At 35.8% G+C, this 15,406-nt stretch overlaps 2 protein-coding genes across 18 annotated transcripts in view; both read right to left on the minus strand.

The window, feature by feature from the left end:
• LOC127851468 (plexin-A2-like) overlaps positions 1 to 15,406 on the minus strand; it is a 203,150-nt gene that overhangs the window by 97,029 nt on the left and 90,715 nt on the right. The window lies entirely within an intron of this gene.
• Positions 711 to 14,636, minus strand: LOC127851465 (uncharacterized). Of its 4 annotated transcripts, none has more exons than XM_052385260.1 (7): positions 14,440 to 14,636; positions 7,152 to 7,362; positions 5,262 to 5,370; positions 4,751 to 5,064; positions 4,148 to 4,356; positions 3,391 to 3,547; positions 711 to 2,859 (listed from the first exon to the last, which is right to left on the minus strand). In XM_052385260.1, exons 2-7 carry the CDS (start codon positions 7,357 to 7,359, stop codon positions 2,699 to 2,701), a joined length of 1,158 nt encoding a protein of 385 aa, XP_052241220.1. In that variant the 5' UTR covers positions 7,360 to 7,362; positions 14,440 to 14,636; the 3' UTR covers positions 711 to 2,698. The 4 variants fall into 4 exon arrangements, with proteins under 4 accessions (XP_052241220.1, XP_052241217.1, XP_052241219.1 ...); XM_052385257.1 differs by lacking the exon at positions 14,440 to 14,636 and adding an exon at positions 11,445 to 11,532; XM_052385259.1 differs by lacking the exon at positions 14,440 to 14,636 and adding an exon at positions 11,139 to 11,359.

The raw sequence follows: 15,406 nt of genomic DNA on the forward strand, positions 1-15,406 counted from the left end.
ACTGAAGATGTTCGCTATTGCATAATTTAACACGCAATTCATTTTTCAAAATCAATCGCAAGTTTGAAATGAACACACGCCATTCAACTTTAAAAAGTGTGTGTCATAGCGCACGGGTCGAGTTTTGTGTGCACTTTTTATCATCCTTATCAGTCTTCACGCTAAATATTTTAGCCAAATAGCCCTTCGGGCTAATACGATGGAATTTTGAATAGCCCGAAGACATGTTCAATAGCCCGAGGAGGTCAATTTAAATCTTATGACTTTTTTGGCCAGGAACACCAAAATAGTTATTAACAATCAGAAAATCTACTTCCATTAGTAAAAACAGATGCATGTGATTACAGTAATAAAGGGTATAATGTTTCCTTTTGAAATGCATTTTATACAAAATGCACCAGATAATTATGCTGTTTATTGTAACTTTATTATTACACATGTTCTCATTCAATGATTCCATTACCCAGCTAGCAAACATATATCGGGCCGCTGTCGGCCCGATATCGTTCTTATATCGGCCCGATATCGGCAACGACAGCGGGCCGTTATCGTTTTGCCCATCGGCATTTGCTCGGCCCGATATCGGCAATTTATTTATCGGGCCGCCGTCGGCCCGATATCGGCAATTTATTTATCGGGCCGCCGTCGGCCCGTTATCGGTTATATGTGGTGCTCGTATCCCCGTAATAAATAAATAATAAACACAATGATATTTGCGTATACTTTTTATAATCATGTTGTTGACCTTCCTCGTCATAAAATATAGGTATAGTTGAAAGTTCAAAATTACTAAATATAGTATACAGTGTGTACATACATATGCTGGTACATGCAATGGAATGGTAATTTTATTTGCTATCTGAAATAAATTATTTTCATGATTGTATATGCATTATATCAAGGAATTATGAACAAGAGATGTGTTTGTCAGAAACACAATACCCCCTTATGCGCCGCTTTTTTTTTTTTTTGACCTTTGACCTTGAAGAATGACCTTGACCTTTCACCAATCAAAATGTGCAGCTCCATGAGATACACATGCATGCCAAATATGAAGTTGCCATCTTCAATATTGCAAAAGTTATGAAAAAACTTTAACATTGGGTAAAGTTTTGGACAGACAGACAAACAGACAGACAGGCCAAAAACAATATACCCCCTTTTTTTTCAAGGCGGCATAAAAAGGCTCATCTAACATGCTTTAAAATAAGAGAGCTAACACCATGCTAAATCCTTAAAATGCACTAAGTGACTACGTGACCTAGTTTTTGACCCAGCACCCCATGACATAGTTTTTGACCTGACATGACCCATATTTAAACATGACCTAGAAATCATTTAGACACAACTTCTGACCAAATTTGGTGAAGATCGGATGAAAACTACTTCAATAAGAGAGCTGACACAATGCTAAATCCTTAAAATGCACTCAGTGACCCCGTGACCTAGTTTTTGACCAAGCATGACCCATATTCGAACTCGACCTAGATATTGTCTAGATACAACTTCTGACCAAGTTTGGTAAAGATCGAATGAAAACTTTTTGAATTAGAGATCGGACACGAAAAGTGTGACAGACTGACCGACCGACCGACTGACTGACCGACGGACAGTGCGAAAACTATATACCCCTTTTCTTCGAAAGGGGGTATACAAAATTACACCTATTAATTGTATCATATATTGTAACATACATTCAAAAGGTAAAATATTGTCAACATACTTTTATTAATATACTAAAATGTGTTTCCGTGAGAGGTTGCACACCATTTTAAGAAGGTTAATTTTTAGTACTGAGATAACAAAGTACGATGTCATTTACATTACACATTTAACCGACAAATCATTACAATGTCCAGATGGTGTCGTGTTTGAAAAAAACAACCTTTACATACTAACACATGAATAAATGTAAATTCGCATTATATAGTCACTGGAAATTATATTATAATTTTTGTTTGAACTCGTAAAGTAAATAATAAAAACACAACCAAAGTGGAAAATATGAAAGCATTAAATACATATACTTAATACTTAAAATACACGTATTGCGTCATGCTATAATTAATTTATCAGGCACGTTTGTCTCTGCATGATTAATCAAAGAATTTTGAAAACTGAATCCAACCAATACTTAATGTTGTTGGATTCCAACCAATACTAAATGTTCTTGAATATGATATAATAATAAAGCATTTTGCTTTGAAAACAAGTTATCAGACAAGTCAAAAAACACATTGATTATGTCATCGGTATATGGACAAAACAGAATAAATGATGTCACAGGACTATTGAAAAACAGAAGAAATGATGTCATCGGAATATGGAAAACCATATATAACATAAAGCGTCTGTATGTAAGTATAACACACAACATGCATGAAACAGGAATTAAGGGCAATCAATTGAAGTTCATATACACAATTAGTAAAACAATGCACTTTTTATCTACAATCAAATCTAAACTATGCATTTGGAACTATAAAGAGTCTTAAAGGGCAGGGCTAACTCTGCCACTGCCAAAGGTATACCTAGTTTCTGTTAATTCCATTACATTTTGCAAAGAAGCTAGTTATTGTAAATGCCTTTAGATAACTTATTAAATAAAGTATAAAAAGCTTATAACAGTCCGGATTGCCGGGTGGTCACAGCAGTAACCGTTTAATCCATAAAATGACGTAGAATGATTAGCCCCGATCTAATGATCCGAATCTTCTTCAGCCATGGCTGATGCCATCGTAGATGGCTTGGTGCGGGTTTTGCGCCCTCCCTCACGATCACTTGCATTTCTCAGCCATTCTTTTATGAAGAACTCAGTCTCACTGGTAGTTGTGTTTGGAAACACTCGCTTGACAGCTTCTAAAAAAGTACATGTTTAGGTATATGAATGAACATTTGAATACATTACAATAACTGGGCATAATGCATGTGCGTAAAGAGTCGTCCCAGATAAGCCTGTGCAGCCCGCACAGGCTAATCAGGGACGACACTCTCCGCCTAAACTGGATTGTCGCTAAGAAGAGACTTCATTTAAACAAAAAAATTCATAAAAGCGGAAATTGTCGTCCGTGATAAGCCTGTGCCGACTGCACAGGCTAATCTGGAACGACACTTTACGCACATGCATTTTGCCCAGTTTTCTCAGAACACGACACAAATATCTCAAGATGTTTAATTATTAAAACAGGAACTTTTTCATGGACAAGTATTTTGTTAACTTTAAAAATAAACATTGCTGTTAAATTTGGATGAGCGGTTTTAAAACCTCAATTATCATGGAAGTTTAATTCATATAAATGTAGTCAGCAGAAGAACTCATTCTTTAAATTATCTGCATAAAGTATTGCACTACTGCTGACAAGTACTTAATGCTAATATAAAGTGTCTTACGGAGAATGGCCAAACACAGCTTCAGCGCCTGAAAAGACATCTTTCCACGCCCGGTCCAGTTGAAACCTTTGGCAAACTGGTTGTCAAGAACCCCCGCCATTAGCCGCTTGGTCATGAGTTTCACACAGGACCCCCCAACATTGGATAAATAGTCAACCTGTGAGGAACAAATATATAAGCAAAAGTTTAAACAAGCAAATTCGTAGAATTGATATCCCCCGCAACATATCTTTTGTTTAAGGATGGGTGCAAATCAGACGGATGAACATACTACAAAACAAAGGGCCATCACTCCGTTATTAACAGATGGTGTACAATGCCATTTGGCGTGCATCATCGTCTTATCCATATATATACTCATACCAAGTTTCAATCAAATCCGCCAAAGCACTTCCAAGATATGACTCCGGACACAAAAGTGCCTATAGTAAAAAGCATTTTTTCAAGATACAAAGGGCCATAACTCCATTATTAACAGATGGTGTAAAATGCCATTTGGCGTGCATCATCTTCTTATGCATATATATACTCATACCAAGTTTCAATGAAATCCGCCAAAGCATTTCCAAGATATTGATCTGGACACAAAAGTGCCGGACGGACGGACAGCCGGACAACGCCAAAACAATATCCCTCCGCCTTTGGCGGGGGATAAAAATGTTAAGAGTACAACCTATGACAACTTAGATAGCCAAATTAAAAGATAATACACATAATTCTACATAAAATTTCACAACACGAGTCCGACAGTACATACCAACATCCGAAATGTGGCTTTATCACATAGCCTTTGTTCTATGCCCTCAACATCTTCCAATCTTTTCACTGGAAGGACGATTCCTTCAGGAAGTTCTTGGCCCCCTACATGTCCATGCATTTGCTGGATCAATGTGGCCAACATTGCCTTAATCTCCCGCTGATCCTGTTTGATTTCCTCTAAGGAGCGCAGGATAGATATATCCCTTCCTAAAATTAATTTAGGATATGACTGTGTTGTGACTTAGGTACTTTTTTAATCAGGATGTCATGGTTAATGCAAATTAGTACCATTTATTTATATTTTAGATATGAACACCTTAATTTTTTTTGTATTAAACAAATTGATTTTTCTCTGTGTAATTAAGGGATATAAAAAATTATAAGTCCCTCATTGTTAAATTATAGAAACTATTTCTAACAACATGTTTATGCATTTTAGCACAGTATTTAAAATAAAAATGCAAAATATGTTGTGTGAAGACATAACAATGTAGTTAAAAAATACTTCCCTTGGTTAAGATAAAGGTGCAATGTAAAAATAAATACATAATACAAATAGCAAGTAAACAACCAAAGAAAAATCTTCAGGAATAGTATGTACCTGTAACTATCGGCTGTGGTCTGTCAGAAGAAATGTGGGCAGACTGTTGAGGGCTTGATGTGGGCAACAAAGGGGTTGCATCTTGACCTGGCCGTTTACTTTGTTTTGGTGTTGACATCCCGGATTTTGACCCCAGCAACATAGGGGAATCACATTTCGTTCCTGCTGGTATGGAGATTTTGGGGGGAGGAGATGGCATGACGGTGTCCGAGTCTTTGGTGGTTGTTAGTGTTACCAACTGCCTCTTTGTACATGTATCCCTCGTTTGAGACTCTTCATCTTCTGTGTCTGAGTCCAGGAAGCGTGGATTTGGCCTAAAATCAAAGAAACCTTATCATTATGTTATTTCATGTTCCAATTTTGTTTTTTCGTTTATAATTATTATAAATTATGTTTAAGAACGTATTTTTATTGCAATAGAGGTTTTAATTGTTGCTATTATGAAAGCATATTGAGTTTGGCATTTGTCGTCATGAACATGTTAAATCATTCCTAGTTAATTTGAAATTACCTGTGTTTTCTTTTTTGAGAAACTGATGACTGCCTTACATCTGCATCTGTTTGTAGATCCGACTCCTCTTCAGCCTCTTTAGCCTTCTGCTGGGCTTTTTCAAAGGAATCTGAAGATTTTTGAAATTGATTACATGTATATGAGTCACACTCTGAGAAAAGGGGGTTTAATGCATGTGCGTAAAGTGTCATCCCAGATAAACCTGTGCAGTCCGCACAGGCTATTAACCCTTTGCCTGCCATAAGCGACCACAGCTCGCGATAAGCTTTATCTCTATCCACTGCCAATCCCGACCTCAGGTCGCTTCAGGGGGTTTCCCTGTTATGTTGCCTCGATTGAGATTTACTAGTGGAATTTTACTACGACATGTTTACAATTCCATTCATACATGCTTGTCACGTGATCTGCAACGTCATTTCATCTACAAATATGAGCCAATAATTGTTTATATGCTTAACAAAATCCAACACAAAGAAAATGAAAGCCAACAGTCAAAATGGCGAACCAGCGAATGAGCCTTGATGATGTTATCAATCAATTGTGGACAGAAAGCGATAGTGAGGACAAATTTATGGATAATATTGATGATTATGTGTAAGAAGATTTTTTATTGAATGCTAGTGTTGTTTATGAAATTAATCTAGAACAATCTGTGCGTGACAAGGATTTTCCAAGTGACACAGAAAATGGCTGGTTGAATGTTGACACTCCACCTGTTGTTATGGAATTTGATAGCCATGTAGGCTTGAATGCCGAAGATATCACCAAGAGTATAACACCTTTGAGTATGTTCAATGTGTTGTTTGATGAAAGCATGTGGCAAAATATGGTGACACAGACAAATAAATATGCACAGTCAAGAATTCAAAGTGCACAGGATTTAGGTGTTTAATTTTAGCTTAGACTTTTCTTGACAACTGATCTTATTCAGTGTGTTTCTTAAGAATATATTTGCAGAACAAAATTATTCTCAAAATTAAACCTATTGATATATTGTTGTTCATGATAAATCATAGTTTTGTAAAAAATATATCTTATTTTAGTACATTTTAACTACTCTACTGGTCAGAATTATACAAATTATGCCATGTTCTTTGAATCAAGTTAATCTTTAATGATATATTATGTAAACATATGTTTGTACTTTGTAAATAAAAATTATACCACGGGGTAGCTTATTTATTTATCTGCAACTTTGCGTCGTTGTGTTTTTAGATAAAATCTAAGGTTAATGCACAAAACCTGTTAAATCAATGCCACTGATACTATCTTGTTTACAGATGCCATATGGTAAAAGTTTAGTGGCAGTGGAGAAGCTGATAAGCCATTAGGCTTTCTGGCTTAGGCTTAGGCTTTAAGGGTGAAGGGACGACACTTTCCGCTTTTATGAAATGTTTCGTTTTAAGTCTCTTCATAACAAAAATCCAGTTTAGGCTGAAAATGTCATCCCTGATTAGCCTTTGCGGATTGCACTGGCTAATCTGGGACGACACTTTACGCATGTGCATTAAACACTATTTTCACAGCGAGGCTCATATATAAGAAGTTAATATAAACATCTTCAACAATATCAAGCTTTTCATTTTATATATATATCAATCAGTCATGTTCATTTATTTCATTAAATTAACAATGACAGAAGGAAACAATTTCTCAATATATTGACTTGATTTAAGTAATATGTCTGATACATTCACCTTATCACTGAAATCTTCTACCATCAAAACATAGAAATTTAGTGAGCTACAAATCACCCATGTTTTTATTACTGCATGCTACATTTTCTATTTCAAAATTGGTAAATAATTACAAACATCACCATTACTTTGTGCATTATTCATATCACATAAATAATACATGTGCAAGCTGGCACATAAGGGCTTTTATTACCTGTTTGATACATCAACCGGCGGATAGCACATGAAACCCACGTATCTTCAGGCTCTGCGTGTTGTTTAACAGCCATATTAAGTTTTGCAGACGATTTCATTGGGGGCCAGAGCACCTTCTTGTTTCCATCGGATTCATCTGTTAGCCAATTTTCCGACACAATAGCAACTTCATTTGTGGCAAATTCAACGACCACGTATTTTGACATGATCTGGCCCAACAAAATCAAAACATAGCGGTTAAGTAACGTTCTTTCTTTTTGAAAATGTCAACTTGAAGGTACAGTTTTAATTATTGTGTATTGAGTCGGACATATTCAGCGTTTTTTTCACCTGTTAGGGAACAGGTCCTGTCCCCTAGAAATTGGGAATTTTTGAGTCGCGAAATCCTTCAAATTGGGAATTTTCGCGTCGTGAAATCCATCAAATTGGGAAATATAAAAAATCATACAAATACATCAACTGGAATCTATTTTATGTAGTAAACAATGCTTTTATACACTATCAATGGCATTCTGGGATAGGGTAGATCATAAGTCTGTATAACAAATACCAGTTTATTAAAAAAAAATTAAGAACTGGTTTTCCAAATAGAATTAATGGGTATTGCCGCAATATAACTGAAAATTGTTTAAAATGGCATAAAGTCCAATTGAACAATTACTTTGTGTGGCAATTTGAGATAACTTGTCTAAATTAAAAGGACCAGCAGATGACCATTGTTATAATGGAAAACAGAAATTTAGGTGGCTATGCTTGGCTGATTTTGTTTTGTTCTTTTTTCAAGTAGTATTTTGAATTGTGACTCATTTTCTGGCTATTTATATAAAAACCACGATGCGAGTGTGCAAAATCGTCAGAAGATGTTGACTATTTACTTCGCCGCGAGTATTTGAAGAGTAAATTGAGATATCGGATTTCCATATTTGGGTTTGTTTACTACGTAAAGACGTCGCTACGAATAAAACCAAAACCCGGGAAAATATTTTGTCAAAGTCGGCATTTCGAAATATCTATCATTCTTTTCGGATTAGGGTTTTATTTTGTATATTGAATCTGTATTTAACGAGATCGTTCAATAAACAACTGTCACGAACATGTGAAACATTGTTATCGAAGCGTACAAAACAAGGTCAATTTTACTACTATTGCCTTATTTGGTTGACTGTTTCCCCGCCAGCATTCAATAATGCCGCATTATGTATATCGGCGGGGAACAGTCAACTTGGTAACTAGGTGGCTCCACCTATCGGAAGTTGCGTCGGCCTCATTCTAAAAGAACAACAACAACTACAACAACAACCGTTTCCTTTTCATACTTGTTTACTAACTTCTGAAGTCGTTTTGAGACAAAAAAGATAGTCTATTTGGGATTTTCAAATCGATATGAGGCCGTTTTTATATAAAATATTTGGGATAAGACCGTTTTCTAAATTGGGAAGGGTCCGTCGGCGATTTTGGGACCAGGTCCGGTCCCGATTGGGAACAGGGCCGTTTACCGGACCCGTTCAAAGAAGGAAAAAAAACGCTGATATTAGCATTCATTATCAGACTGGTATACTATAGTGAAACTTAACTTGATAACATAATTCTACACAAATGATGTATATCATTTCCTCTTGCTTGGGTGTCAGTATTACTTTGGTACCAAATCATGAATAAGGGGAAAACAAACAAATCCATCATCTAATGGCAGAAGCACACATTTACAAGTAATATCAGTTAATAATGCTGTACACAAAGAACCACTCAGTTCTTTAACATGTTTAATTCGTAAGTCTGAAGAAGGTAGTGGTATACTGAAAAAATTGGTTGAATAAGTGAACAATTCATAAACAGCATATTTTTCATTTGTTTCTTTGGTAAATATATTTCTAATAATGCCAACATTGTCATTAATAAGTATACAATTATTCCCCTTAAAAATAGAGAAAACTATGTTAGGGAAATGGATTTCTTTAAATTGCGTGATTTGAAAATTGTTATACCTCTGCGGTATTGGTCCATGATTATGCTTTTTTTTTAAAACACCTTGAAATTCAGACGGACTTTCGAATTTAGGATCAAACAAATTTCCTTTACTTTCAGCTATTCTGCGAATGACCTGTTGCAAAGGCAGCGTCGGTTTTCTAACAAGGCATTTTAGTTTCCCTAAAAAGCTTTCAAAAGCAAACGCAGAAAAATTTTCAAGTGAACCAAAGCTCTGTACATCTAAAGGCAAGTGAACCAACCCATGAACATTAAAAACAACCATATCTCTGCCATAAAGCTCACCGAACTGTTGCACAAATTTTACTAAAAGTTCTTGCGCATAAACTCTGTATGCATCGCAAAATAAACTGCTGGACAAACAGAATATGCTCACAAAAAATAACATAAAATGTTTGTACAATGGAGGAGGCAGATGTTTCTTTAGGACAACTGGTCCAGTGTACAGCAAGAATTGGCGAAACTCTGCTGCTTTCCATCTCTCAATATAATCCAGAGTACGTGACTTCCTGTTAAATTCCCTTGGCAAATGTCCCGACAAATCAAACAAACACTCTGATATCCGTTTTATTGCACTAGCGCCTATACGACAACCCCTGTCAAGTGGTCCCTTCATCCAAAGCAATATTAACCTTTTCACGACGCCTAGATATACCAAATGCATAGCATCTATGGGAAACTGAGAAACCATACCAATCGGTAAACTGTGAAATGGTGACTGGCCAGTATGATGCAATCTATCTTGCATTTCATCAAATGCTATATCTGTTCTAAGAAGACAGTTTGTCTCCGGAAATGTCATTTTCCCGTTCCACTCACCATGTTGTACACATTTGTCACATCCGTGATAGCCACTGTGACCTTTAATTTGCTTAATATAAGCTTTAGCGGGAGCGTCGCAAATCACACACGAAAGAGAAAAAACAGCTCTGATCTCAGAATCATCCCACAATTTTATACCATTTTGAAACAGGCCTTCCAACTCCTTGACAAAATGTTCAAGGTATTCTGCCACACTTGCAGGTTTTTTATCTCCTGAGAACAAACCAATAACAAATGGCTTGGTAACCGTAGGTTTAATAAGTCTACCTAAAATTGGCCATAACTGAACACCGGAACTTTTAAACAGCGGCAAACCATCAATATTAACTTGAAGTGAAACCTCACCAACATCTTGGCGAAACTGGCTTTCAAATATAGATTTAATCCAACTTTCTACACCAAAGTGGTAATAACAACCACCAGCAATATTGAAGACTTCATAATTGCGTGGTGTTTTAAGTAATGTCCTAGCATCTTTTGGTAAGTATGTATGATACTGACGCAAAATGACAAGCAAGTCAGAAAGAGCAGAATGGGTTATGTTATGTTTTGAAACCCAAGATATTAAGAGCTCGGCTAAATCAGCACCATCTTCATCAGAATTGTCAGATGTTTCATATTCGGACTGATCATGAACTCCATCTTGATACAATATGTTTAAGGTATCATGATCTGCAACTGATGAAGCAGAGTTATCTGAATCTGATGCCAAATCCAGTCCTTCACTCTCCTCATTATCAACAAATAAAGGAATTTGCAAATCCGGGGATTCATTTGAATAAGAGGGTACAGTTGAATCTACGAGCACAGCATCGTTATTTATTTGATTTGTTTCTGTATAAATGTTATTTATTGCATCAACTTGTAAATTAACTGATGAAACAACTTTTCGCCGTTTTGACCAATAAGAAGCCATTGTATTACTTTTTTTTAATGAAACAACTAAACAAAAATATTCTTAATGTGTACAAATAAAATTAAATTGTATACAAATCAAATTTAAGTGAGTGTACGTACAATTAAAAAAACAAAACAAGTATGAACGCGCGATAATCTACCTCGCGAATATTAATTACATTATCAAAGTACAATCCAAATTCTTACTGTACCTTCAAGTCTACATGCATGTGCTTGCACAAATTAAGTTACTTATATAGTTTTATCAACAAATACTAACTTTTACTGAGCGAAAATCTCCAAAACAAAATTATTTTGTTCAACCGCCTGAATTAACTTGCCGCCAGAAGGTTATGCCAATTCCCAGAATCCTGCAGAGAATTGCTTGGAACCGAACGAGATTATCGTTTTTGAACGAAAACATTTACCCCACATCGGGCCGTTGTCGGCCCGCTAACGGTAAAATTACTCACAAGTTGCATATTTATTATTGACCATATTTATGTTTTGTGGTACGAATATATATATATATTTATATATTTCATTATAGTTTGCATATAACATGACTTTTTTGTTAATTACATACATCGGGCGGCGAAACGGCTTTACATCGGATAGACATCGGGCCGTTTTGCCGATATACCGTTTCGCTACCGATATCTATCCGATATTGGTGTGCTGGCTGGGTAATCAGTTTGACCGGTGTTTTGTTTTATTTTAAAGCGAATTATTATGATGTTTAAAAAATATCCGAAAAACTTCAAAAATACATCAGCCTATTAAAATAACAGATTATTATCGTATTATTACTAGGACAATCGCCGGTGAATTTCTGAATTGTCGGCATGTGACTTCAGAACAAAAGGCCACTGGGTGTGTTAATTGCCCAATCTACAAGTGACAATGTCTGCTTCTTTAATTTACTCCCGATGTTTTGATAAGCATGTGTCAACCGTGAAAAGTAGCGCAATGTCGGGTAATTCCGACAGTCGTCTAATTTCGACACTTTTCACAATATTTATCAGACCTGTCTTAAATCATCATCATCCCGTATGATTTCGTTGTAAAATGTGACGTAGTTGGTGTTGTGACGTCACCAGATAACATCTCTCTATCAAACGTCTCGCTGATTGCATGTAAGTGAGTCATTTAAAATACGTACATTGTATTACTTAGAGAATTTTTATAGCGTTATGAGCTTCGCTAAGGGAGATTACATAATTGTCAATTAAGTCCCTTCAGGATTTCGCTGTATTTCTGGCATTTGTACAAGTTCTAGTATAAAATTTGTTTCACTTGACCTTGTTTTTGTGTTTGAATAGTGCCAAGCGTTTGTTAAACTATGATTTTTGGGGTGTCGAAATTATCCTCCGATTTTATACGATGGTGGGTAATTTCGACACTCCAAATGTTTTCAAGCATTCCCAGCGCATATGGAAAGATAGATTTGTTAAATAGAATTAATCTTTAAATGGTTGACGCAGCTTATTGAATATTATATTTAGCTCTCTCTATATCTTGTCAAGCAGATTACATAAAATTAGAGCTTTTTAAAGATTGTGAAGGTAATTAATTAATGAAAATGTATTTATTTTTTTTACTTAATTATATCGTTAATTGGATCAACTGTGATCACCGCGGATGCTGCGCAACCACCGTAAACACCTGTCTGCGAGGGTCATTCACGCGTTTTAAATGTACACGTAGAAAAGAAAATCATACACATGTGTACTACATGTAGATATTATATGTATGTGCACACGTATGCACTTAAATTTGTACAGTACATAACGTCGGAAACGTGAATAAAGCGTTTAGATGATCAATACTATTAACTCTTAATCGCAATACCAAATATTTCGCGAGATATTTTAACTTTAGTTGAAATTCACAACATGACATTCTTGAGCACTCTTATCGTCTATATTACCCTCACATAATTTGCTTTAAAAACGGAAATCGGGCGTATATGGGATTATCGAGTATAAATGGATAAAGATGGGAGAAGTTGCAGGTATTCGATAGATACAGTTGACACATATGTATTGGAGGCGTTTTATTGTCGCCAATATATTTTAAATACTTATCACATCCTTTCGACCAGCATGTACATTAAAATAGAATTTATTTATTCATTATCACTTTTAAATGAAAGGGATCAATTCAATACGTTTATGTTCAATTATATGTAGCGAACATGATGAACACCGCGGTAGATATTATGGGTCCGCGGTGATTCGCGGTGTTTGTCTATGGCAAACGGCCCCCGCGACATTTGATCTGAATACCCATCGCGGGGTTCATATTGGTAAGCTAACAGTGAGATGAACATTGCGGCGAGTGGCGTTTGTTTAAGTACACGGTGTTTGTACTGTATATTGAGTCAAATGGGAGCACACTACGAACTCTAAATACAATTTATTTATAATTTTCTGATTTGCAAATTAACACTAGTTTAGTATAATCAAAGACCTATAGATACCTTCTATCTGTTATCTATAGGTCTTTGGTATAATCCTATTTATTTAAGCTCCACTGCATGGAAAGCCTACGACTTATTGAAACACTCTCTCCTGATCGCTAGGCGGACACCACATCCACTAAACCACCACAACCTTATTAACAATCGATTGGTCATTGTCGGCTCGGGTACTACTTACATGTACCCCGGGTACGCTTAAGTATACTTACGTACTATACCACGGGTACGGTAAATATACTAAAACCTACCCGGGAATTTTTACGCTAAATCGGTCGTCGTCGGCTATTTTTTTAAGATAAATTATGTTTATATTAATGTCAATTTTCTGTTAAATTGCCTCTATATTATCGGAACCCATACTCAAAAAGCATGTTGATTCAGTTTATAAAAACAAATAATAGAAGTTTGTTTCGTAATAACGGTAATCGGTAGCGCGTTTTACGACATCTGATTTGGGGCGTGAATAAAGCTCGGGTACAGTCTAATTTCGACCGGGTACGTTTTAGTATATTTACCGTACCCGGGGTACATGTAAGTATACTTCAATGTTCCCGGGGTAAATGTTAGCAGTACCCGAGCCGACAATGACCAACCGAGCCTAAGTAACACTAGACATTAAAGAGATCGTGAAATTCTATTAATTGAGAGATACACTGCAAATAACTGATTAAAACAGTTGTTGAAAATTAAAACAAAGACAAGTGTCGAAATTAGCCGCTAATTGTCGAAATTAGCCGCTAACTGTCGAAATTACACTCCGCTGCATTTAGTTAAATCGCTCGAAGTTTTGAGTTATGCCGGCAACGATAATAACGTTCGTTAGCAAATATCGACAAGTCAAAACGGTGTTTTTCGTTAAGTTTGGGCACTTGGAGGGTAATTTCGACACATCAGGACTAAATCAAATTTTACTCTTAGGGTGTCGAAATTACCCGACTTTGCTCTATTGTATATTTGTAAACAGATTATAAGTAGCAAAATAGGTCACGTAGCAGAACGAGATTACAGAATAAACGAAAGTACTACAATTATTAATAATACATTAAAAAAACTTATTCTAATGCGCAAAAATAATTGATTAAAACACATGGAAACCTACCTGTAATAAGTATCAATTTGTTTTAACCCAATGCGTACAATATCCCTTACAGACTCTTTAATTTTTATTGAAAAAATTACTTGTCCATTTTTCATGAATTATAAATACATTTTCGGAAAACGCTTCTCAAATTAAATACGCTTCTAGATTGGTCATTATTTTAAAACATTACGAAGTGCCCGATGCGCGAACATCCCGGAACGTGATCTACATATGTTCAGTTTGAATAACCTCATCTTGGTTGGGCGTCAATTGCATCATTACTTTAAATAGCAACATACCCGGATGCTTACACGACAGTTTAGAAAAATGGCGGCCGCATGCTTTAAAACGTCATTTTAGGCATTTAAATAGCAAATTTAAACGTGCTTCTTAAAAACGCGTATAAATCAGGTTATTGATATGACGCTCAAATATTTAATCGACCGATCGGGCTATTTTATTAGCATTTAGGATCGACCGACCGGCCCAAGAATCGACTCGGGCTTCGGGCTTATAGGCTAATTCGAAGACTGATCCTTATTATTTCATAGAAATAACTAAGACAAAATAAAAACAGCATGCTTTTTTGGAAGTTCTGAAAGCAAAGAAAGTATGATGAAAATGGTAATGAGAACCTAATATAAAGAAAATTTGCAGTCACCATCATATTAAAGGAATATTTTTTCTAATATCAAATGACTATCTCACCAAGAATATAAATTCATAATGAAAGTTCCGTGTACAAAACTTTTGATTTTTGACACCATATACAAATTCAAAATATACAATAATCTTCGTATCTTGTATATGGAGGAATAAAAGTATATAAACATTGCTTTTTATGCTTTACTTGTTACCCGAGCAGTTCACACGGTGTCAACAACGCTAACATAAACATAGGTATAGAGCACTAATGCGCTTTTAGGCGAAGCTGTTTCAGTTTTCATCTTAGTGACTTTAACATAACGCCAACAGACACGCATGA

The sequence above is a fragment of the Dreissena polymorpha genome, chromosome 11 (assembly GCF_020536995.1).
Source record: "Dreissena polymorpha isolate Duluth1 chromosome 11, UMN_Dpol_1.0, whole genome shotgun sequence".
Classification (NCBI taxonomy): Eukaryota; Metazoa; Mollusca; class Bivalvia; order Myida; family Dreissenidae; genus Dreissena; species Dreissena polymorpha.

What these genes read in the sequence shown, in the direction of transcription:
- LOC127851465 (XM_052385257.1), bottom strand. Translation starts at nt 11,480, where the DNA reads ATGTCTATCCGATGTAAAGCCGTTTCGCCGCCCGAT. An exon ending in ACCACAGCCGATAGTTACAG is followed by an intron (nt 4,357 to 4,750) that starts GTACATACTATT and finishes AATTAATTTTAG; the next exon opens with GAAGGGATATATCTATCCTG. An exon ending in GCTGTGTTTGGCCATTCTCC is followed by an intron (nt 2,860 to 3,390) that starts GTAAGACACTTT and finishes GTACTTTTTTAG; the next exon opens with AAGCTGTCAAGCGAGTGTTT.